Source organism: Acanthopagrus latus, chromosome 12, assembly GCF_904848185.1.
Source record: "Acanthopagrus latus isolate v.2019 chromosome 12, fAcaLat1.1, whole genome shotgun sequence".
NCBI classification, from domain to species: domain Eukaryota; kingdom Metazoa; phylum Chordata; class Actinopteri; order Spariformes; family Sparidae; genus Acanthopagrus; species Acanthopagrus latus.
Genome location: NC_051050.1, coordinates 12,729,664 through 12,752,558, shown reverse-complemented (window position 1 = coordinate 12,752,558; position 22,895 = coordinate 12,729,664). Strand labels below are relative to the sequence as shown.

The 22,895-nt window shown below is 40.0% G+C and overlaps 1 protein-coding gene across 2 annotated transcripts; it reads right to left on the bottom strand.

The window, feature by feature from the left end:
* Positions 1-11,818: 11,818 nt before the first annotated feature.
* Positions 11,819-22,761, bottom strand: LOC119029453. 2 transcript variants are annotated; one of them, XM_037116265.1, is made up of 10 exons: positions 21,708-22,761; positions 20,509-20,569; positions 19,480-19,742; positions 18,750-18,846; positions 18,196-18,459; positions 16,597-16,707; positions 14,912-14,998; positions 13,809-13,859; positions 13,194-13,317; positions 11,819-12,802 (listed from the first exon to the last, which is right to left on the bottom strand). In XM_037116265.1, exons 2-10 carry the CDS (start codon positions 20,561-20,563, stop codon positions 12,313-12,315), a joined length of 1,542 nt encoding a protein of 513 aa, XP_036972160.1. In that variant the 5' UTR covers positions 20,564-20,569; positions 21,708-22,761; the 3' UTR covers positions 11,819-12,312. The 2 variants fall into 2 exon arrangements, with proteins under 2 accessions (XP_036972160.1, XP_036972161.1); XM_037116266.1 differs by having other exon boundaries at positions 11,820-12,802; positions 14,930-14,998; positions 21,708-22,759.
* Between the last annotated feature and the right edge of the window lie 134 nt (positions 22,762-22,895).

Sequence of the window (22,895 nt, the reverse complement as noted above, 5' to 3'; positions counted from 1 at the left end):
TTTTGTTTTAGCTGGTAGCAGCGTTAAGTTGCACACTGCAGTTCATGGCTTTATTACATTCGCCTGTGTCTCCCTGAATGGCTTCACTGTAATGGCCCAAACAGACCAGAGTCATTGGATAAACAAGAGTTTAGCAGAGGAGTGGCTGGCTCGAGACAGAGGAGGGGTGGGGTGGAAATGGCAGGTTTTTGTGGTGATTCTGGGTCCATATGTCAGCAATTTGAGGGCATTGTGTACCTTGGCCTAAAACAGAGGCTTCATGATCGATGGAGGGGTGAAAATCTCCCAAGTCCCTGGCGCAGAACACAGGCGAGCACAAGGAAATTGCTTTCAGCTGATAGCTTCATTTTGGTTGACATTTATCAAGTGAATTACCCCTGTTCCTTTCAAATGTTTACTACTACTAGCACCGCCTTTTGACGTACGTTCATGTGCGTGCATGCATACGTGTGTGTATGTGTGTGTGTGTGTGAGTGCGACTGCACGTGTGTGCGCAAGAGAGGGAGTAATAGAGGTTTATCTTTGTGGAAGTTCTGCTGTGTCTTTTGGCGATTCCTCACAAAAATATACAAGACCAAATTTGTTCGGTAAACGTTTGATTTGACAGTCGCGCCTTTTGTTCACTGCCGGTGCATTTAAGGGAAAGATAACCCGTTACGATTTAAACTTGCAGCATTAACTCATAGCAAGCTCTTTTTTTTATTGTAAAGAAAAGCGGTGATATCTGATTCTTGCATGACAGAGATGCAAGACTTTTGCGGCTACCCAGAAAGATCTGGTTGCATGGTCACGTGTCACGGTTGGTCAAAAATGGTCCCTGTCTAGTGCCAATACTACAGCGTAGTGCAGCGTGATGAGGCGGATGGCCAGATGAATACATCCGCAACAAATACTGGTCCAACCAGGAAATATTGACAATAATATGTCTTTATTATTTGTTTGTTTTTTGACAGGAAAATAACAGTTTAATCTGGCCACTTATATGACACATTTGACATTCCCAGGAACTCAGCGCAACACCCATTTTGAAACTATTTTAGAAATGAGACTGGACGTTATGATTGGAAACAATGGTCATTCAGCATCTCAGTGTCTTCTGAGTCATGTTTGGTAATTAGCTACACGTTAATGTGATAATAGTAACCGCTCAAATGTGTAACGGGGTAGCCTGGGGGGGAGGATGCTGCAGTATAACTGACTCATTCATGTCAGTTATACCGCAGCATCAAGCTAACGTTTGCCAACATTAGCTACTGGTCATATCAGACCGAGTGAGGCTGAAGCAGCAAAACTGCATTAAATCGAGCAAGAGTGCACTTGAGTTCTTATGAATTCCAGTTTTTCATTTGTTATTTCTTCTCTGAAAAGTTGCACGGTCTGTCTTCGAAGAATCTAAATGTTTTTAAACTGTTGCAGAGCGCTTACTGAATCCAATTTCATCCATCTACTTTATTCAGAAGTCACAAATATCATATACAGTTGCTCAAGAGTACAATTTAAATGTGAGTATCGCTCTCTGTCTCAGTCTCTCCATCCTCCGTCTTACTTCATTCTTCCCCGCATCTCTCTCAGCACTCTTCAGCCTCTCAGTATCGCCACTTTTCATGCAGATTTTCTCTCCCTGCATTATTCATGTCTGTTGAGAGAAGCCCAGCGCCATGGTCTAATACTACAGTAGTTTGCCACAAAAGACCAGCATTATACTGTATAGCCGCTGTCCGCCGTGAAAGAGGATAAAGGATCTATATGTGATTCCCCTCTGCTTCCTGCCCTCCTGTGATTACACTCCGAGCATCGAGCCGCGGTGCTCCTGCAGCAGCTGAACCGCTGAGGAGGCCGCAGAGCCGGTGCGACGACAGAGCCGACCACTTCAGAGGAGACGGAATTGGATCGATCCCACAACAAACACACACACACACACACACACACACAGACACCTCTCATCTCTCTCTCCGTCTTTCTCTCTCTCTCACTCTCTCTCTCTTCTCATCACCTCTGGAGTGTTAAGAGCGTCAGAGTGTGAGAAGCCACCCTGAAGATCTCATCAAGGATCCAATCAGCGCGTGAATGCCAAATGCGCACTCCTCTTGCAATGTGATGATGGAGGTAAAGGCGTTGAGAGAGCCCGTCTGGTGCGGGAGGGAAAAAAAAAATCCTCTGCATATGCAAATTGGAACAAAAGACTTAAATGGATTTGATGTTCTTAAGAGTATCTCTGACCCTCGCCGGAGAAGAATATGTGCAGATTAGCCCATTAATATTTATAGATGTAATTGGTTGAGCCGTGTGACATGTGGCCGTGCCTGGTATAATGCGGACCACGTTTACGCCTAATCCAGGTGGGTGCTCTTACTGCCTCTAACAGGGAAATGGGCGGCCATTTTAGGAGGAAGCTGGATATCCTAATAATCAGGTAAACTAATACCGGGCGGTGAGAGTGTTTCCTTCCGGAGCTCTTGGCCCGTCAGTCATTCACAGAATTGCTCCTGTCTGGTCTGCGAGCCATTTTAACTCATTGGAACGCGCACTCTTCCCCCCCAACGTGTATTTAGAAAAGGACCACACGGGGCCCCTTTTGGATCGCCTCTACTACACCCACGAGGAGGCTCTCCAACCATCGTAGGGACCGACCAGACGCTCCAACACACACACACACACAAAATCTGAACAAAGCGTTCCTCAGTCTAAAGTGGTTAAACTGTCATTTCAAATCGTCTGGACATCATGATTACCGGCATGGGAGGAATTATATATTTAGCTTTATGTCCGTCGCCATTTCCTCCCCCCGCCCTGATCTGAAGTGACTAGCCAGTAGTGCCCTCGATATTACTATCTCTGAGGAGTTGAAACCTTCCCCCGGGAGACAAGTGTAATCAAGGGCTGCCAGCAGGAGAGAGGGAGAGGGAGGGAGGATGAGAGGTGTGGGGTGGGTGGTGGGTGGTGGAGACCTGTAGTGATGGGATGGTGGAGGGAATGACAATGGAACCAATTTGCAGATACATCTCTATGTCTAAATCCTTAAACACATTTGAGGAAATAACAGAAAATAGATAAGAAGCTGTCTGCTATTTAGATCTGCTAAGATCTGCTATTTATTGCTATTTTTTTGTAATTTATTTATTTTTACAAAGTATATTAATATATGTGGACATTATTTTCATGGGAAAAAAAAAAGGAATCCTCTTCTTTTGTTGTAGAAATGCCTCAAATACGTCTCGGAGCTAACACTATAGGAACATGCTCTGTCTGGTTAAGTTTTGTGGAAGAAATTTGAATCAGAAAAGGAAAAATACTCTGATTTTCAAGACCGGTTGTTCTGCTTTGTTTGTATTTGCAGGATTCTTCTAAGACCCCACCTTTCTGGCTTCAAACAGTGTGCTGGGGGACCTTATTACTCTGTAAGGACAGCTTGTTTATTCAGTCATGGAAACAAATAAATATCTCTGAGTTTGTGTTACTGCCTTATTAATATTGTCAAATATTAAATTTCTGAATTTCTTTTCTGTAACCACACAGTGCATGTGTACAAATCTGTCAACAATTTCTTGCTGTGTTTATATTTCCCTCAAACATTAAGGTGATGTGTTTCACTTGCATGAAGTATATAATTCAATGCATAGTGTTTCTATCATGCAGAGTTGATGTGAATGAATCAATTAACTAAGTCTACTGACATTAGGTTATACAATTTTGGAAGAATTATCTCAAAATAACACATTACATACGGATTACTTTTATGCAACGTATGTAACGTGCAATTGAATAATTTAAGTAATTGAGCCACATAAAGTCGGTGTTTTAGGGAAATTATTTTTGAGTGTACTTTCACGCAACGCTGTGGGGACCGTATTACAATCTGGGGACATATTTTTTTATTCAGTTATTGAAAGATCTCCATCAAATACATTTTGTATTATCGCCTTCTTAGTATTGTAAATGTGCCCTCTCTCTGTTAGAAAGTATTGTTTTAAACTACACAGAGCACCTTTAATGCAGCAGATCAAGTAAGTAGAATTAGTTCAGCTTTATCAAGTTACTTTCCTGTTTTATTGAGGCCAAAATGTCTTCTTACAGTAAATTTAATTTTAAAAAGTCTGCTATTCCAGAAGAAAAATTTCAACCTGTTTCCGACACAAATCTAAGTGAGTTTATTGAAACAAGACAGATATTTTGGCAGATAGCTGCACTAGAATTAGACTAGAAAGAAAAGAAAACACGTGATGCCATAAAAATCTTACATCTGATTAGTTTACACTGGAATATCTCTTCAGACTAACAGATTTTTTCACTTTAAAAATGATTATGGAGAGTTTGTAGCGCAATAACCGCTTAAAAAAGTTCAACAAAGGAGAAAGACATACAATGACTGTACAGATAATGAGGAGTGGAAGCTGCTGAATGTAAAGAAAAGCATTCGTGTGCTATACGCAGGCATACTCCTCTTTTAAATTGGTTTATTACGTCATTGTTTAGAAAAATTGTAAATATTTTTTCCTAAATTCTTTCCACAATAAGCTCCAAAAAACAATTGACCCTCAGTAAATCCCCAGACCCCCCCGACCCCACACCCCCGACCCAAAGCCTCCAGGATCTCATCCATCCTGAAGACTCATTCATCCTCAATAACGTCACCGCCTGCTCGTAAATAAAAGTGACCGTTAGGAAAGCAGATGAACGCAGCCAACGGATTGGACAGGAAGCCAGTTAATCTGCAATCCAATCCGGCCCCGAGTCGAGTGAAACCCGGCTCAGCTTGGCTGACCGAGGCCCAGGAGGAAGGAAGTGAAGGACTCAGGAAACAGTGTTCAGAGCTTTCACCAGTCATATCCATCACGGTGCACGGTGATGGAAGCGTGTGTGTGCATATGTGTGAGTGTGTGTGAGTGTGTGTCCCTGTTTCACCAGTCATATCCATCACAGGGCTCTGTCTCCAGGCCTGGGCAGGAGAGCTGGAGAGTCATTAGAGGGGCTGGGCTGCAGCGCTGCACTTTAACTAAACATCTTTTCCATAAAATAAATGCTTCCAGGTTAGAGCGGGTCCCGGAGAACCCGGGTCGCCTCGCTTTTGCTGCCACTCATCTGATCTCAATTACCAGACAGACTGGGTCAAAGCCGAGGGAGACTATATGGATACAGACTGCAGTCGTGTGTTAGACTCGGGAGACGGCCCAAGTGTGGCATCCTTTCGGCTTAAATCAACACGTCGCCACCCCGCCGTGCCACTATCTCCCCTCCCTGTCACTGTGCAGTACACACACTCACATTCTCTTTGGAATAAATCATCTGTAATCCAATACACATGTCTACAAGCGGCATTGTTATGGCACTTACTTATTCTTTGTTAATGCTCTTAAGTGGTTTAGTGTAAGTATTTGTGGGTTTGGTGAGAATGGCTCGAGGACATTAGAGCGGCACATAAACTTGCGACTTATCTGCAACAGGAATCTAACCACAAAACCCACCTCGATATCGATCTAGCTGCCAAGTCGGACCACAGAAATGTGGCATTGACCCATTTCACAGCTTTTTGCACATTAAAGAACACGTGCAGGTACTATTCCCCCCCCAAAACAGGCTGTGTCTTATTGCCCTCCCTCTGCATCCTGTCACGTCTCAAAATTTTCAGCTGGCCCTTTAAAGTGATGTCATGTTATTATATAAACTCTTGACGTGTCACATTATAATGTGTCATATCCATCAGCACCTTTTCATGTCATGAGAATTATCAGCTGTTTGGATGGAAAGGTTGTCAGTTCATGTAGTACACAACATGCCACATCATTTTATAATGTGTACTTTCATGTCAGTTTCTAACATCTATAATCATCCCCTTCTTTTATCTTACCCTCACTCTATATTGAGTGCCTGTTCGAGCTGCAACAATAAGTCAATCACGTGATCGAAAAGAAAATGAGTTGCGATCTGTTCCGATTAGTTTCAGCTACTTTTCAAGCAAAATGTCGCACATTCGCTGCACATTTTTGCACCAAGCAGAGAGATGAATGGATTAAACCAAGCGAGGGTCCACACATGTGAACTAATTCATGCCCTTTTCATGTCTCTGTATGAAGATATGATGAGGGATGATATTAGCTTAGCTTAGCTCCACTCATATCTATTTGGTATAAGATAAAGATGTATTCATTAAAAGGATGTTAAGCTCACACTCTTGTTGAATCCATCAGAGCAGCAGTGATTGACTGATTTACCGATCGAACGAAAATTAATCATCAGTTATTTTCATAATCACTAAATTGTTTGAGTCATTTTTCTGGCGAAAATGTCAAATATTTTTTGGTTCCAGATTCTTAAATGTCAGGATTTTCTCCTTTTTTGTATTTTATTTTATTTTATTTTATTTTATTTTATTTTATTTTATTTTATATCAATAAATCAAGAGTTGTTGAGATTTGACTTTGATGGACAAAATAAGCAATTTGCAGAGATCACTTCAGAGGCATTTTTACAATTTGTTGACACCTTTAGGCTAAACCACTGATCGATTCATTGTGGAAATAATAGGCAGATTACTTGATGATGAAAATAGCAGCCCTGCTGTCTGCACTGTTTAATGACATTTTTAAAAAGCACAGTTAAACATTCTGGAACATATCTGTATAGCTGTAAGTGTTCATTGTTGTAGGATAAAGGCAGATACAGATTCAATGTCAGATTGATGCACTGAAATTCAGCTAACTATCAGCTAACTCTAACTCATAAAACCTGTTGGATTTCATGGCTATATTTAAGCAGATTGCATTATAATCTTACACTGTTGTTAAAAAAAAGACATACTCTAGTTGAAATATTAGGAAAAAATATTACGCTGGCAAAAGTAAAAGTCTAACTAAAATCATAAATTTACTTAAGCATAAAAAGTACTACTTTAAAAATATTATATTACATGTAGACTAGGTGAATCAGGAATATCTAATGATTGAATTTAAATTGTGCTTCTTTAGCTCTCATGCAGATGGCAAGCTGCAATATAACTAGTAACTAAAGTCAACAAATAAATGTAAGTGCAAGTGTAAAGTAGCCAAAAATGGCTCAAGTACCTCAAAACCGTTCTTAAGTACAGTACTTTGAAAATGTTAGTTGCATTCCATCACTGGAATCTGAAAGTAGTTACATTGTTTAGAAACCTACTCAGTGGTAAACATTTATTAAGAATATGTAACACAATACTAGAATATTACAAACGCAGGAGCTCTTGGTCCGTCCAGCACATTGATTACATTCACTGCAGTTGTGTTCCACGTCTGAGAGAAACCTGAACCCTGAAGAGAGGAAGACTCGATCACCGTGATATATGTGCGCCTGTGCATTTGTGTGTTTTTGTGTGGACACAGTGTGCATTTACATCCATACATTATTGCGTAATTGTTTCCTGATGCTCTCCTCCTCCCCGGAATATTAATTACCGAATGATGAAACCGCCTCTTTGGTCTGAGGAGGTTGAGGCTGAAGGAGGAAATGGGGGCCGCGCATGTAGGAGACCATCCCTTTTGATGGGGTTAACTCTCATTTAGAGTGTGTGTGTGTTGTGTGTGTGGTTTGTGGTGATGTTGGGAGGTTGGAGGGGGGGTGGGGGTGACTGGGATGGGGGATAGCACTGGCTATGTAGAGGAGTGGAGTTTCAGAGGGAGGCATTTATCTTGTATTGAATGGATGATGAGAATATATTGGACAGCTGGACAGAGAAGTTGTTGTTGTTTTCTCTTCTCCAATGGACCCATTTTCAAACAACAAAAAAACATGAACAAATGCTCCTGTGTGGTGCTGTGGTGTGAGGTTTTCAGTCTCAGCGAGGGGCCTTTTTCAGGTTAAAGAAAGTTGTCTGAAATCTATGATATTCAGCGCCGGCAGCTTGATTAATTACCAAAACCACAGAGCTGTGCATTTTGGAGGTAAAATATCATAAAAGGGAATAAAATAGACAACATAGACTGCTAATGTAAGATAACAAACAACAGACAAGGAACATAAAAAGGTATAAAAGAGCAAAACTTCCCTTTTTTGTGTGTGTTTTGACCCTTTTATTTCTCAGATTGTGCCCAGAGGTAAACATAATTTCATGGCTCCATAATGAGCAGGCACTAGAGACTTTGTAGAGCTCTCACACTGAGCCTGCATGGAAAGGAGGATAGCACCATCTAGTGACACTATGATGCAGGTAGAGAGGGAAACTACCAAAACATGTTTTGCTCACCTGTTGAATTCAAGAATGCAGTTTTATAATATGTACACTGTCAGAAATAATGTGCTGGATTTGAATCTTTAGGGGAACAACAGCAGCTCATCACTGGGGCAGTACCCTCAAACGTACACCCATTGTACCCATTAACCAATTAATGTTTGTACATAATGAGGGCCAATATGTACCCCCAGGGGACAGTAATAAATTTAAATGTCTCAGGACTAAAATGTACCCTTTGAAACTGTGCAAATTTGGCTTGCGTGTTGCGTAACACCACTGTTACCTGATATTGTACCATCACATTTGGCAAAAAAGGGAACATATATGCACTTTTATATATGCCCTTAAAAAGTGCACATAGTTTACCCTGAGGTCCAACATTGAGCCCTACTGCGTACGTTAGGGTAGAAATAAACTCCTAGCGTACACCTGTTTCAGACAGAGTGTATCATGGCTGTCCTTTTTTCTATTTAATGTATAACTTATAAAACATGTTAAAGGTACTTCACCCCAAACTAGTTTTATAATATCAGACACTTCCCTTCATGGTGGCTGACAGTTTCATCTTTTCATGGTGGGAAAAAAGTATAATAACGTCTCGCCAGTACTCATCAGTACTCGTCAGTCCCTTCCCCCTTCCCTGCATCATAAACCACTTCTCTTCTGTCCATCCACATATTTCAAAAAGCCATCTTTTCCTCAATATCATGACACATTTGGTATTCCCCATGATTCGGATTACTTACAGTAATCCTCAGATATACAGTGTGTACAGTAACAGTTGTACCTGAAGCGGTTTTGGGGAATCTACCAATTACTTCACATGGGAAAAAGGTGAACCACAGCAAAGCTACTCTCAGGAGAAATCTAGTTTGGTTTACAATAACCACAGATAGTAGTTTTATATATATATATATATATATATATATATATATATATATATATATATATATATATATATATATATATACACACACAAACTTTTAACACAAAAAAGTCACATAGCAAGCTATAAATAACACCCAATAATTGAGGTTACAGCAGAAAGTGGCCACTTGTTCACAGCTCATAAATGAAACTGAACAAACACTCATGGTGAAGTTTAGTATTAATAAGTTACTGGGGAGCTGCTGAAGGGGAAGGAAACAAAACTCAAACAAAATATATCAGTTTTATTACACTGAAAATGAATTGCCTAAAGCTGTTCAGCAAATATTAGATGAATGTGGTTTTTCACACATTTGGTTGGATCAAGTGATGTGATGATATTAAATGGTAGAAACTCACGGTTGAGCAGAGGTTAAGGGATATGTTTTTGCAGAAGTGGCACTGTAACCTCCGTAGTGTGTCATCAAGGATCTATATTGTGAATTTAAGGGGATGTTTAAGGAGAAACCCAATTTTGTAATCTCCTAGTTTCTAAGAGCAGAATCCAAAACATAACAGGAAGTAATAAAGATCCGGAGAGGAACACAACATTTTGTACTTCATCAGTTGTTCATTGGTTTTGCTTTCTGCCTGTACTCTATACCACAACGTACAGTCTGAAATCTAGAGCAAATCTCAGCTATTGTTTGTGTAAAATGTCCATCAGTCAGACACGTAACTTCCACGAACCTGAGTGGGGGGGCGTGAGATCACTCATGACTTCCGAAACAGCGTGCGACAACTTCTCTGAACACTGGAGTATCTTTTGAAATATTGCTATTTAAACGATGACTCCTTTCTGTGACATTTTCCTCTTCCTCTTCTTGTAATGCTGACTCATAGAGTCTTCCCTGTTCGCGTCTGAATTTCCACCGGTTCACATGAACAAACAGGCGGACGTTCATCACAGCTGATACAGACAGAAGGCTTTGACATGCTGAGCAAAGCAGAAAAGGTGTCTGCAGTGTTTGTGTGCTTCTGGAGGAAGTTCTTCTTGTTGTTCTTTTAAGGCTGACTACATTGTTTACCAGCTGCGACAGTTTCACCTAGTAATGTTTTCAGTTTGTGTGTGTGTGTGTGTGTGGCAAGATGCCTTCTGGGTTACAGCATTCAGATACAAGAGAAAGAACTGCCATGAAGAACTACATGTAGGCTCATTGTGATCCATGTACTAAGATTTAAGATCAGTGTAATAATCATCCTAATCAATCCTCTGTACGCTTACTCAGCATTGGAATGAAGCCTTTTGAAGCTGATGTAGACAAGGTTGTGTCTTTTTCGAAAAAAGGAACAACCCTTGTTTTTGTTGATGCTGAACAGCAGGTTGTTCACGGTCAAACTCTCTGCAAGACTGTTGATTTCCTCCTGAGTCTCTAAGACTCTAGCTTTGTCTGTCTGCTGTTTGTTCTGTGCTTTTAGAAAACAAATTAAAAACAGCTGCGTGCTGCGGTTAAAACACAAGGTTTTAAGGTGAGAGCTATGAGACCAAACCAAAACAAGTGAAGAAACAAGGGGCTGAAAGACACTCAAGTGCTCAGTAAAGCTGAGAGGAATGGTAGAAGTAGCCGATCCATTCTCTTTGGACTCACCACTTAAAGTAAAACCTCTCACATTACCCCGTAAAAGTGTGACCTTTTAAGAGAAAGATACAGTGTGTGTGCAATACGATTTCTGTTAGCTGCACCTGTTTCTGTAGTGACATAAAAACAAGATAGTGTGAAGATAAGAACTGGAGTCGTCTGCAGCGGCAGGGTTGTGACTGACTGTTTCCTGGATCCCTTCGGCCCTCTCGTGACCCTTACCAGTCCACAGCAATGAGAGAGAATGAAGGACATACAGAAATAAAACATTAAAAAAAAACTATTTTAATCAAATGTTACTGGAACCTACGAGGGACTTTGACAGGAACACTGACAGAGTCACTTCTCGTTTCGCTAGCGGCACTTACAAAACTGATGCTGCTTTGCTTGCAGTCTAGCATGCAACCCCTATAGCGACCTTACTTTTTTCTCAGAGCCTGACACAGAACAGAAAGAGAAACAACTGGAATCATTAATCAAGTGTTTGAAGTATCAGCTCTGTTGAAAGTAGAGACTTTGCTGAAACCGCTTCTAGAAGTTTCATTAATAGTGTGAATAATACAACGGCGGATTACCGACTGTACCGCAGAGTTTCTCATCCGGTGCTGCAGAGAATGGGGTGAATGGTGTACCGACACTAAAAAGGGGGTTGGTAATATATTTTAGGAGATTTTGTGGATGTGTTTGTTAAAAAAATATCTTGAAATGTATCACAAGAAACCAAATGAAATCAAATGATTTGACAAAAAAAAAAAAATGATGCTGCTTTGCTTGCAGTCCAGCAAGTGAGCCTAATAGCAATCTTCCTTTTTCCTCGCAGCCTGACACAGAACAGAAAGAGGAACAACTGGGATCATTAATCAAGTGTTTCAAAGGCAGCTCAGTTGAAAGCAGAGAGTTTGGTTGTGGAGCTAAAACCACTCCTAGGAGTTTCATGAATTGTGTGAAACAAGTTAAGGTGGTTTACCGATTGCACGGCGGAATTTCTCACCCTGGCCTCACGAGAATGGAGAAAGGATACACGGCCATTAATGACAGATATTTTAGAAGCATTTATAGAGAATCTCTTAACTTCCCCACAAGAATCGACGGCTGTCGAGACATGCGGTTTTCAGATGTGGTCAGCAAAGACAATGGCACACAGCCACTGAGTCGAAGAACGAGATGCTGCAGCTTTTCCAATTTGGCCCAGTGGCGAGTTGCAGTATTGCAGTGAAAAATTCTATGATGCACCAAAAACATTTTTTTGCCCGGGTTGTGCACTTTGGAGGGAGGCATTTTTTTATTGTTGCTGGATACTTTCCAAATCCAGCTTGCTCCTGTCCTTATGTCCATAATCTTACCAACCCTAACTTTAAACAGAAAACTTGTCAAATAGGATTATTATATTAAACTTTTTTAATCAAAATGTAAACAGGTCTGCCAAGAATACAAAAGTAGTTTTTATTATGTACATAACATTGAATTTAACCATTTTGGCAGCATTTATAGGGCTTCTACAAAATCTGACCACACAGTTAGGGTGAAAAATGACCAACATCATACACGTGTTCATTAAAAATGTCCTTTTCTAAAAATCCTTTTTGATCATGAACTTTTGCTCTCTCAGTATTTCACAGTTTGTGTTTTGAGCTCCAGCAACTTTTCTGTCCCAACTGTGTGCCTGAAGGTGGGGCAGTCTCCCGGGCAGCTGGTGACCAGAACCCTGCATCTTCCTTTTTGACCTATAAACCTTTTTAGGGACTCATCGAACTGTTGGTTCCCTTCTCTGTACCCGTCCAGCAGCAGCAGGACCTCTCCGGATCTGGTAAACACAGTCCTCAGCTCATCCTCTGTTGATATCTTTTTTGTGAGAGAGAGTTGATCTCTTGTTTCCTGAAACAAGTCACGCTTCACTTTGCTGCAGTCGACATACAGGAGAAGTCGGACGGTGCTGAGATCGACGACGTGAGAAAGGGCATGTTTGGGCCCTTCAGTCCAAGAGGAGACCAGGAAGTGGGCTACATTTGTCTTTCCGCTTCCTGGGGGTCCCTCGAGAAAAAGTGTCTCCCCAGCTTCTGGGAGTAAATCTTGGAGATTCACAGGCTTGCCCTCACTGACAAAAACAAAACAAGAACTGTGAGTGTACAATCCACAGGTTTGTACAAATATAAAAGCACAGACTTCAGATGTCTGCTGGAAATGCCCCTTTCACATCAGCATTTACAACAAGGAAGTTTCACAAACTCAATTCATTTCACTGGAATTGCTGATATCTGTGGGATTGCTCACAGTGATGAAATAAGTATGACCAATTTAAAAACAAACAAAAAACAAATTTGCACTGTTTGCCAATATCAAACTGTCTTGACAGTGTTGACTTCAGAGCTGTGGTTTCAAATGGAATATAAAGATCAGGTGAAATTGTGGCTCTTTCAAGAAATGAGATCATGAAAGCAGAGTCTGGCATCCTTCTGATCTATTCAGAAATTTGTGTTGTGACTCACCTGTTTTGCAGCCTTTGAGGCAACTCCTCTGCACCGAAAGCTTCCATGCGACGTCTCGCATCCGAGCTAAAGGAATTGGAGTAATGAGCTTTCACAAACGCCCCCAGATCTTCCTCTGCGCAGACTGCAGACAACAAATCAGACCTGATTATGATCTTATAACAATCATTTAATGAAGAAAAATCAGAAAAAAAACCCTTGATGTTTCATTGCTGGGAAGGTAGCGGAGGATTGTGCGGGCTGATGTTTTTACAGTAATTACAGGGAAGTTTAAGTCATGTGGTTCAGCAGTCTTACAGATTTCTGTTTGTCTTTTCTGAGAGGCTTGTTAAAAACACTTGAACTTGTGAGTGTCTTAAAGCAGGGAAGTTACGCACTACAACATCTTTCACCAGGCATTTATTAATAGAGCACAAAGAAAAAATCAGAAGCTACCAGTGATACCACTTTGTATTCAGTGTCACTGGAAAGGAAATGTGTATGACCATTTTTAAGACTTAAATAAAATAAAGGGCAGATTGATCGCTAATGAAAATAATCATTACTTGCAGCCTTCATCATTTTACACATGAAATCCTGTAAACAATAGCTTTTAGAGGATTTAGAGCGACTTACCTTCTTTCAAAATAGTTATCTCTTCCTCATTTTCTTTTGGTACTTTTAGACCTTAAGGAGAGGAACAACAATGTAAGAAAACTAGCAGAGAATAATAACATTTACAGAAGTACTGGTCATAGTGTGTGCTCTAGTTATTAATAAGCAGTTATCAGTGTTTGCTACAAGAATTGCAGTGGTGTAAATGTACTTTCATGCATCTCGATGCAAGTTGAAATCAAGTTAATCGAACATATGTGTACAATTGTGCATTGTAACGAACAACAATAAATCTTCTCACTTCTGTATTCAGGAGAATAGGTGATGAGTCACACAAAGTCAAAAGTTATAATGATTTATTGAATAGTTACGTGTCAGTCAAGTGAGCTTCATTGGGCATTTTACTGGTACAACTGCAGGTTTAGTGTATGATTGTAGGTGTTATTTATTCATAACCTGTAAGGGGCCATGTAAAGTTTAGCGCCACACTGGTCGCATGCAGCACAGCATCTTTGGGGGCATTACCAGGCCTTTAGACTTTTTTTCAGTCGAGGCACACTTTGTATGATTCACCACACAATTTTCTGTCAGAGTCAACTGCTAACCATTGCTCGGTGGTGTGGTGAAAGAGTAGATGCAAATGAGTACGATATTCACAGCACAAAAACTAATCAACTTTGTGAGAAAATAGGCGGCAACAGCCAGGCAACCATGGAATGGACGATAACAGTTGTACAGGGATTCATTGCAGTGGAGTTTCAGGGTACCCCGTAAATGTGTAATCTCAGCCTTCCTGGAGAGTGACAGAAACTGTGGGTGTCTTTCATTTAGACTGTGAATATGGTACAAGTTCATAATCAGCAATCTGCAGAGCATCATTTGTCCCTGTAGTTTCCTGTTTCCTTTAGATATTCAGTCTAATGTAACACTTTGCCCCCTGAGAGGTCACTCCTTCTTGTGAAATACTTTTGCTGCTGCTGTTACATAATGCTTTGGCTTCAAATTAGTTTGATTTTTAGTCTGTGACTTTGGTTGCCATGACTGCCGCACTGTAATACATATTTTCTAATGGGCGCGACGTTAACTACAAGCAGGTGTTTTCGAGTGTGTGTAGTGAATTGTACCGTTGTGTTTAGACTCACAGACGGCAGCAGAAACAGAACCATCACGACTGTCGGCCAAAAGGTTCCTTGTACTGGGAGCGCTGGAGCCTATGGAAGAAGACATTGCTATTAATTTAGTTTGTTGGTGCAGTGTGTGTGTGTGTGTATGTGTGTGTGTGTGTGTGTGTGTGTATGAATTTGGTAAGGATTTTAAATGGAACGCTGTTTAAAAGCATCGACATGGCTCTTTTGTAGATTTAGCACGGTGTTATACTGTTTATGGGGTGGTGTTATATAATGTTTTAGCTCTAAATTAGCTTTTTTTAACATGTAACATGTACATATTTTTTAATATGTATTTTATCAGATTCTTCTTAATAACGTATAATATTTTCTCCTTTTCAATCTTTTACTTACCATCTTTTTCTATGTCTTCTAGTAAGAACATTCATTGGTTTATCTTTGTTTTTGTGCTGTTTGAATAAAGGTTACAAAAGTTACTTGTATAACTTCAAGTGACAGCGGGGTGTAGAGAGCTTTTGATCACGTTCAGCTGGCACTAAGACTTTCTGGTGTGTGACAGCTTTTTTTAAAATTGCAACCTGATGCTAGCTTAGATAATTACCATACGTAGGTTTCCGGACCAGTAACGGAAGTAGGACTTCTTATCATGTTCACACAGTCATATATAACCAAATTGGGCTTATACTGAAATATGTTCCAGTATAAGCCTGCTTCTGAAATGATGGAGGTGTTTGTTCGAGGCATTACACAAACAAAAAAAATGTGGTATACTGAAAAACCACCCATGCATTCACAACCAAAACCTCAAATTCCCCATACACATACCAAGAGCGAGCTGGGTGTTTCCAAATCTGGTGGATTAGACACATGTCATGTCCAAAATGCTAAGTCATGCTCACATGAAAACATGTTGACTGAGTCACGCGCTGCTAAAACTCCCTTAAAGGTAACTGGCAAACATTACGGTGCCAAATCAAAGATCTAAATGTAGTACTGCTTCAATTACTTCCTCTTTCTCTCACACTCCAACATGTCAACGACCTTTACGGTTGAAATGACACACAGTTGTTTACTGACAGCAACTTTTTCTGCCTATTTGACAAAAACAACGTCATTCTTTCCAGAGTCACCGTGTGACCATCATCCTGACAGTGACAGTGAGAATGCTTACAATGAGATATAATGCAATGAACTTGCAAACAACTGGATTATCCACTTCCATATCCTGCAGATATTCCTTTAGTCAACATCCTGAAAAGGAAATCCAGCCCAGCCTACCAACACTGTCCTTATTATAAACCCTTCTCCCACCTGGCAATTTCATTTGTTTATCTCTAGATTTCATACAAATCAAATGGCTGTTTCTCAGCTTCTGTTTAGAATATCCGTCAACTAGCTGGCAACCCGGCACAGTATCAGAGGTGAGTGTAGGCAAAAGACCAAGACTAAAAATCTCCCTATTTTTGCTGCCATTTGTCACCTGAATATTTCACCATATATGTATGTAGATTTATGGTGCATTTTTGTACACAGTTTATACCATTTGAAGCAGATTTTGTTGGAGTTCTCTGACTTAGATATTTTGCCTCCATTTTGCCATGATATCTGTCAGCTATGGTGCATATCTTGAAGTTGACCAGCTTAAATGTAATGTATACATGAAGAATTGACTGAATGGTTACCTTTTCGTCGCCTAAACATGAGCACTGCAACGATGATGGCAAGCAGTATCACTCCTATGCTGAACAGAACGATGAGACCGTCGTGTTGTACATGAGGAACAGGCATTTCATCTGTGAACAGAGTGAAGAAGGATAACTGTTAAAGGTCCAGGGTGTAGGATTGAGTGGCATCTCGCAGTGAGGTTCCAGACTGCAACCAAAAACTCCAAAGAGCTTTGGTTTGTCAGTTTTAGGCTACTGTGGAAACATGGCAGTGCAACTCTATAGATAGACTCTATAGATATGAAAGGCTCATTATAAGGTAAACACAATTATTTGTATATGGTGATTAAACAGTAATGAAAACACATTATTCACCATTTCTGCCTGTAAAATCCTACCTATGAGATGTTTAAAGGTCTAATTTGTAAGATAGTTAACTGTTAAGTCTCATTCCCAGCTTGTCAAATACTGACATTTTGGGTTGGTCAGTATTTGATGAGTAAAATGTGCCACAAAACGCAGTGTTAGACATGACAGGGCCAGGAAAAGTTTTACACCCATTATAACCATGCTTAACCAATGCTTGACCACTATGGAAATAACCAAATATACCGAAGACAAACTGTTTCAAACTTCCTCTTATTGGTCAAGAACCAAAATAATGCACATATGAAAATGATTCACGCTTATTCAGTCTTTTATAGCTGACTGTGCAAACAGCGGTCTTTGACTTTTCTTCTTTTTGTTGTACTCATGCACTGTTTAACTTTTAACTGAATTCTTCAGATTTCAGGTATTAAGCTTTAACCCTTAAAGCCCCAAGCCAATTTTCTAGGATAAGGGTGATTCACAAAGTTTGATGTTTAGTTGTTTATTTGAGTAGTGTTTGGGCTGTGTTTGGGTCATATAAACAAGTTTTTTACATGTTGCAGCCCAGCTTCTGCTGTTTAATTTGATGTAAAATATGACTATATTCTCTCATAATTAGTGCAGTAATGGCTCTGTGGTTGTTCTACATGTCTTAAGGGTTAGGGTTAAAAACCCACATAAACAAGCCACACACACATTTTCACAGCACTCCTACACACTGCTCCATATTTCAGAGCTGAAACACAAAGACCTCCCACAGCTTCAGTGTAGCAGGGGTAAAATCTTGTAACTCACTCTAGAGAAACTGTGAGCAAGAGCTGAAAAGCTCATTGCTCTTACATTACCCCCGTCTTGTTAGCCACAGTAATGTGCTTTGACATTACACACCTCCATCAAAAGGAAAAAATGAAGATAAGGACACAGTGTATGTGATGACTGTATTTCCTGTAGTTTTTCTCTGAGACTATTCTGCTTCTATGTTCTTTCATTCACACAAACCGTGGGACGATTAAAGTGGGTGCTTGCTTCTCATTTGAATTCTTTGTCAGTTTTTAGTTGGCGGGAGAGAGCTGAGCAGAAATGAGGTGGGAGGGATGCCAGATGACATGTAATAAATTTCCACTGGCTGCACTTGACCTAGGATGTTGCATGCACGCAGTCAGCATTTCAAATCCCTGCCTGCCTTCGCTCTCTCTACAGCTAAACATTTTTGAGTTAATTCTTGGAGGAGAGTAAGTAAATATATACCTGGAATATGAAACGTTGCAGAGTGGCCATCTTTAAAGGTACATGTGTAGTTGTTTCTTTCTGAAGATTGGACGCGTAGCTCACTGGTGACTTTAAAAAGCTTGTCTGGTGTGAGTACAGCAGTGGTGCTGGCATCAAATGTTTTCAGGTGTGCATCCTGCCATGTAACAGACGACTCCGGGTATCCCTCAGATTGACAAGTTAGCAGCACCTCATTCCCCTCTGCAGCCTTCTGGATGTGTTTAGTCACTGTTTTAAAAGGTGCTAAAGGAGAAATGGATAGAAAAAAAATATATAATAATGATCAATGATTGGATTTTGATCAGCCATCTTAATAAGAGGAAGAATGTGAGGAGACCCACAAGCTTTCTTTACAAAACTGAGTAATAGTGGTCTTAGTTTCACTTTTACAATGAGTAATAGTCTCAACTGCCCAGAAATGACCACATCCTGTGGATATTTAGCAAGACTATTACCAGAACAAAGCCCCTAGGGTCATCAAATAAATACCTTAAACAATTACACTGTAACACTAACACAGACTAGGTTCTTACCTGTTACAGACAAAGTTATCTTTTTGTAATCAGCTCCTTCTCCTGTCTTCACCAAACACTGGTAGGTCCCAGAGTCATTGATCCTGAGTCTGGAGATCTGTCAAGTGACAAAGGTACAGTCCTTAGAGGTCTTCATACAGAAGTATCCCCTGCTGTAACACCAGACTACAAGGCAGCTTCTTTCTTCGCTTTGTGAGACTCTAAATTTATCCTATTCATGCACTAAACTGTGTTTGTTCTGCTTTTGTTTCTTCTCCTAGTGTTTTCTTCAGTTTCATTTTACACCCCGGGTGTTGTTAAAAAACAAACAAACTTTAACCTGTTAACTTTTAATGTGCCATAGTTTTTATTTAACACATGCGTTGGCAACATAATTGTCTCTTTTAACTGCCAATAAACCCCCCTTTGGAGTGGAGTGATTTGAAGTGTACCTAAACCCCTCACAAAGGCAAGATCCTAGCACATCAATTGATCCACACACTGTTCTATTTTACGCAAACACTGCTGTTTTCTGTCCCGTTTCTGCAGTTGTACCTTAGTATCTGATACAGCACTGTGGATACAGACAGCAATGGGAAATGGGCAAGCATGTATGACAACATTACATCATATGCTCAGCTGGGGAATTTAACTCTCACATGAGTAAGGGTACATGTTAACCACATCAGTTAGGGAAAAAGTTTTACTGGAAATTCTGTGTAAATCTGAACATCTCACTGTCGGTATTTACCTGCAACTTGGCCCAGCCGTCGGCCAGCTCCTCGGTGAGAAGCTTAACTCGGCCCTGATAGTCCGGATACTGGGATGCGGACTGCTCCACACCGTTATCGATCCGGTACACTTCCCGAGCTGGGCTGGAGGTGCCCCAATGCCAGGTTACCTTCAGGTTGTCACGAGGGCTCAACAGTTTAGGCTGAAACCTGCAGCCCATCACAACCTCTCCTCCAAACTCTGCTTTATAGTGGAGTTGCTCAGCCTCAACAGTGAACAAGACTGCAGGGAAATAACACAAAATTGTATAAAGATTAATGTCAATGGACTACAATGCCTGTATTATATAACAATAATAATGGAGGAAGGAAAATCAAATTATATTTGCTAGATGATTTGACTTGTGTGTCGAATTGATATTGGAAGGTTCCGGTCAGATGAAGCAATGTTTGTCCTGTTTGTTCTTCTATTTGTTTGTCCACTGCTTTACAGAATTTATACCCCAATTAATCACAGGTCATGTTATGCTACATGCATATTCCTAGTATGTTTGTTACTGATAAAACCCACACAGACATATTGTAATGCACGCATGCTATTATAAAATGGTCTTGAATGGCCTCAGATGTTGAGCACGATCTCGTGACTGACAGTCAGTCTTTCCTCAAGTCATTGGGACAAATGTCTTTACTTGGAAATCGAGTCGAGAGTGATTGGACTCAGAAAGTAATGGGGGAGTTAGTTAAAGATGAAGACCCCCTTGCTCCTCTAGACCCTTACGTCAGAGATGGGGAAACTCATGTAATTGGGCGGCTGTGAAATGAGTTAAACTGACAGTGGTCTAAAAATTGGAGAAACACGTAGGAAAGAAGGATAAGCCAAAGATCTGAATATTGTATAAATCAAACTGCATTTTGTTATGTTTCTTGGTTCCATTCTCTACAGACTGTGGGGCTCTGTCTTTGTTAAATAAATATCTAAGGACATCTCCCTGCATTTCTATTTCAGTATTACTGAAAGTTATTCCACGACATATATCACCACTCACCTGAGAGAGACGGCTGAATCATGATTTGCAAAACCAAAACAAAAGCCCAGTCCATTGAGGCCTAAGGAAGAAAGCAAAGGGAGTTTTATTGATGTTGAAATCTTTTGGCCATGTTACTGGCAGTGTGAGTCATTTTACTGAAAAAAGGCCAAATGTGAATCCCAGAGCCACGAACACGTGTGATGTAGTTTACTTCTTAACTCATTCTAAAACTGGTATGACCGTGACATAAAAACTGCATAACAGGAGGGAAAAATTATGTTTTACCTAAAGTGCTTCCTTGTTGCTTAATTCGTGATAACAAGGAATAGCAAAAAAAATAGCACAGTCATGCTGTTGTTTGACTGTGTAACTGTGCCAACACACACCCACACACACAAACAGCTGTTTGTTTGTTTTTGCTGTTTGGCAAATCGGGCTTCTGAGGAAAAGGTTTTGTCACATGCATTTCTAAATATACTTTTATCTGAGGTGCCGTACATGAACATGGTTGTACATTTGCAGCAATCCTGTTCAAACAAATCTCTGCCCTCGAGTTCAGCATGTCTGCTCGATGCACTTTATCATACAAAACTCACAGCAGTTAACTTAAAACTGTTTACAGAGTGGATTGTCAGCCAATGAGCACATTAGTCATCATCTATGCAGATTTCCTGTGAAACTAGAAAATAACCTCACTGGTTCTGCAGAACATGTCAGTGATGATTAGGCTCTGACTGTTTGGCTCCAAAGAAGCCATGCTTGAAATACATTTCAATCAGACAGTTTGTCGGTAAAGGCATTCAGTCATTGTTTGCCAAAATAAAAATAAAAAAATAAAACTGAGACTTATACGACAGTACATAGGATAACTGTGTTGCTGCTCAGGCTACAGAGGTAGATAGAAACAACAAAAACAACAACAATAATGATATGAAAAAAACCAGAAAAATATAAGTGATACAAATAATAAAATAGTGATAAATCATGAAAAAAATACAAATCACAAGTAGATCGATCATTTAAAATATATATTATCTAAAAAATAAACTTCAGTCACAAGCACTACATGTACAGTAGTGAATAATAATAATAATAATAATAATAATAATAATAATAATAATAATAATAATAATAATAATACATACATACATACATACATACATACAGCTTTAAAGTTTTGCACTGTTCAGTCCTATCAGTCGCTAATGTGATCTTACCTGTAGATCAAGTCAAGGCTGGTTGTATAAATTTGTCATAAGAAGTTTCCTCCTTCTTCTGCGCTGGAAAAATGATCAGGGCTCTCTGCCACGCTGCTGTTTATCGGCCTCGACAAGATAGGACACACCCACCCACACACACACACACACACACACACACACACACACAGTCGTGCTGTGTGACGGTAACACACATACAGTCGTGTCCACATGTTGCTCTGAAAGCTGAGCGACCTACTTTAAGAACAAGACAAGTTCCTAGCTACCATTCGTCCTAATCAAGCTAAGTTAACTTTCACAGTAACTCGTAAGCTTGAACTAGTTTTATCACGCGGGGTTGAGCTTTTTGTCAACAATTTTAAGGTGAAAGAGTCCCAAAAAATATTGTCGTTCCCGTTTTGTGAATATAGATACATACATTTTAAGTTAAACGTCGTTACGTCCTACAATTGTAAACAACCCTAGACGAGCACTAAGCTATTGTTAGTTTACATGTGAGCTAGCTTAAAGTTACTGATAAACAGACACAGTTCATATTACAGTGACAGTAACGACTGTTGCTGTGACGGACACGGAAGTACTGTAGCTCCCCTTACTGTAAGGAAAGACCTCCTGTACAGGATTATCGGTTCAGAAGCTATAAAAGAGTTGATGATAAAGTCTGGCATATGAGTTCCGATCTGGAGAGGCACGTTTAGTATTAAATTTGTCTTACAGCATCAATAATAATAAAGATTATGATTGGCAGGAAAAGTGTTTAGGTGATAAAGCATATACACAATAACATGTAGACTATGAGGTTGTAAAGGTCTGCAGTCAGAATTACACTCAGGTAAAATTAGAAATGTGTTCTTATAAAAATGCACTTAAAAGTTCCTGTTATGCAGGAAAATGTCCCCAATTAGAATATCAGGATGAGATATTAAAGCATTACACTTAATGGTCATAAACCTGTAACTTATTTAAAGGCTGTACCTGGTTGAGCCAATTTTAGTTACTGTTTGATTTGTGAGAAAGAGAAAAAAAGCACAGCCAGGGTTGGGGTTACTTCAAAGGGGCACTATGTATTTTTCTGGAAAACAGAATCAATGAGATAACAATAAAAAGTCAGATATTTATTTTTCCATGACTGAATAAACAAGCTGTTCTCAGAGGAGAATTATATCCCCAAGAACACTGTTCGAAGCT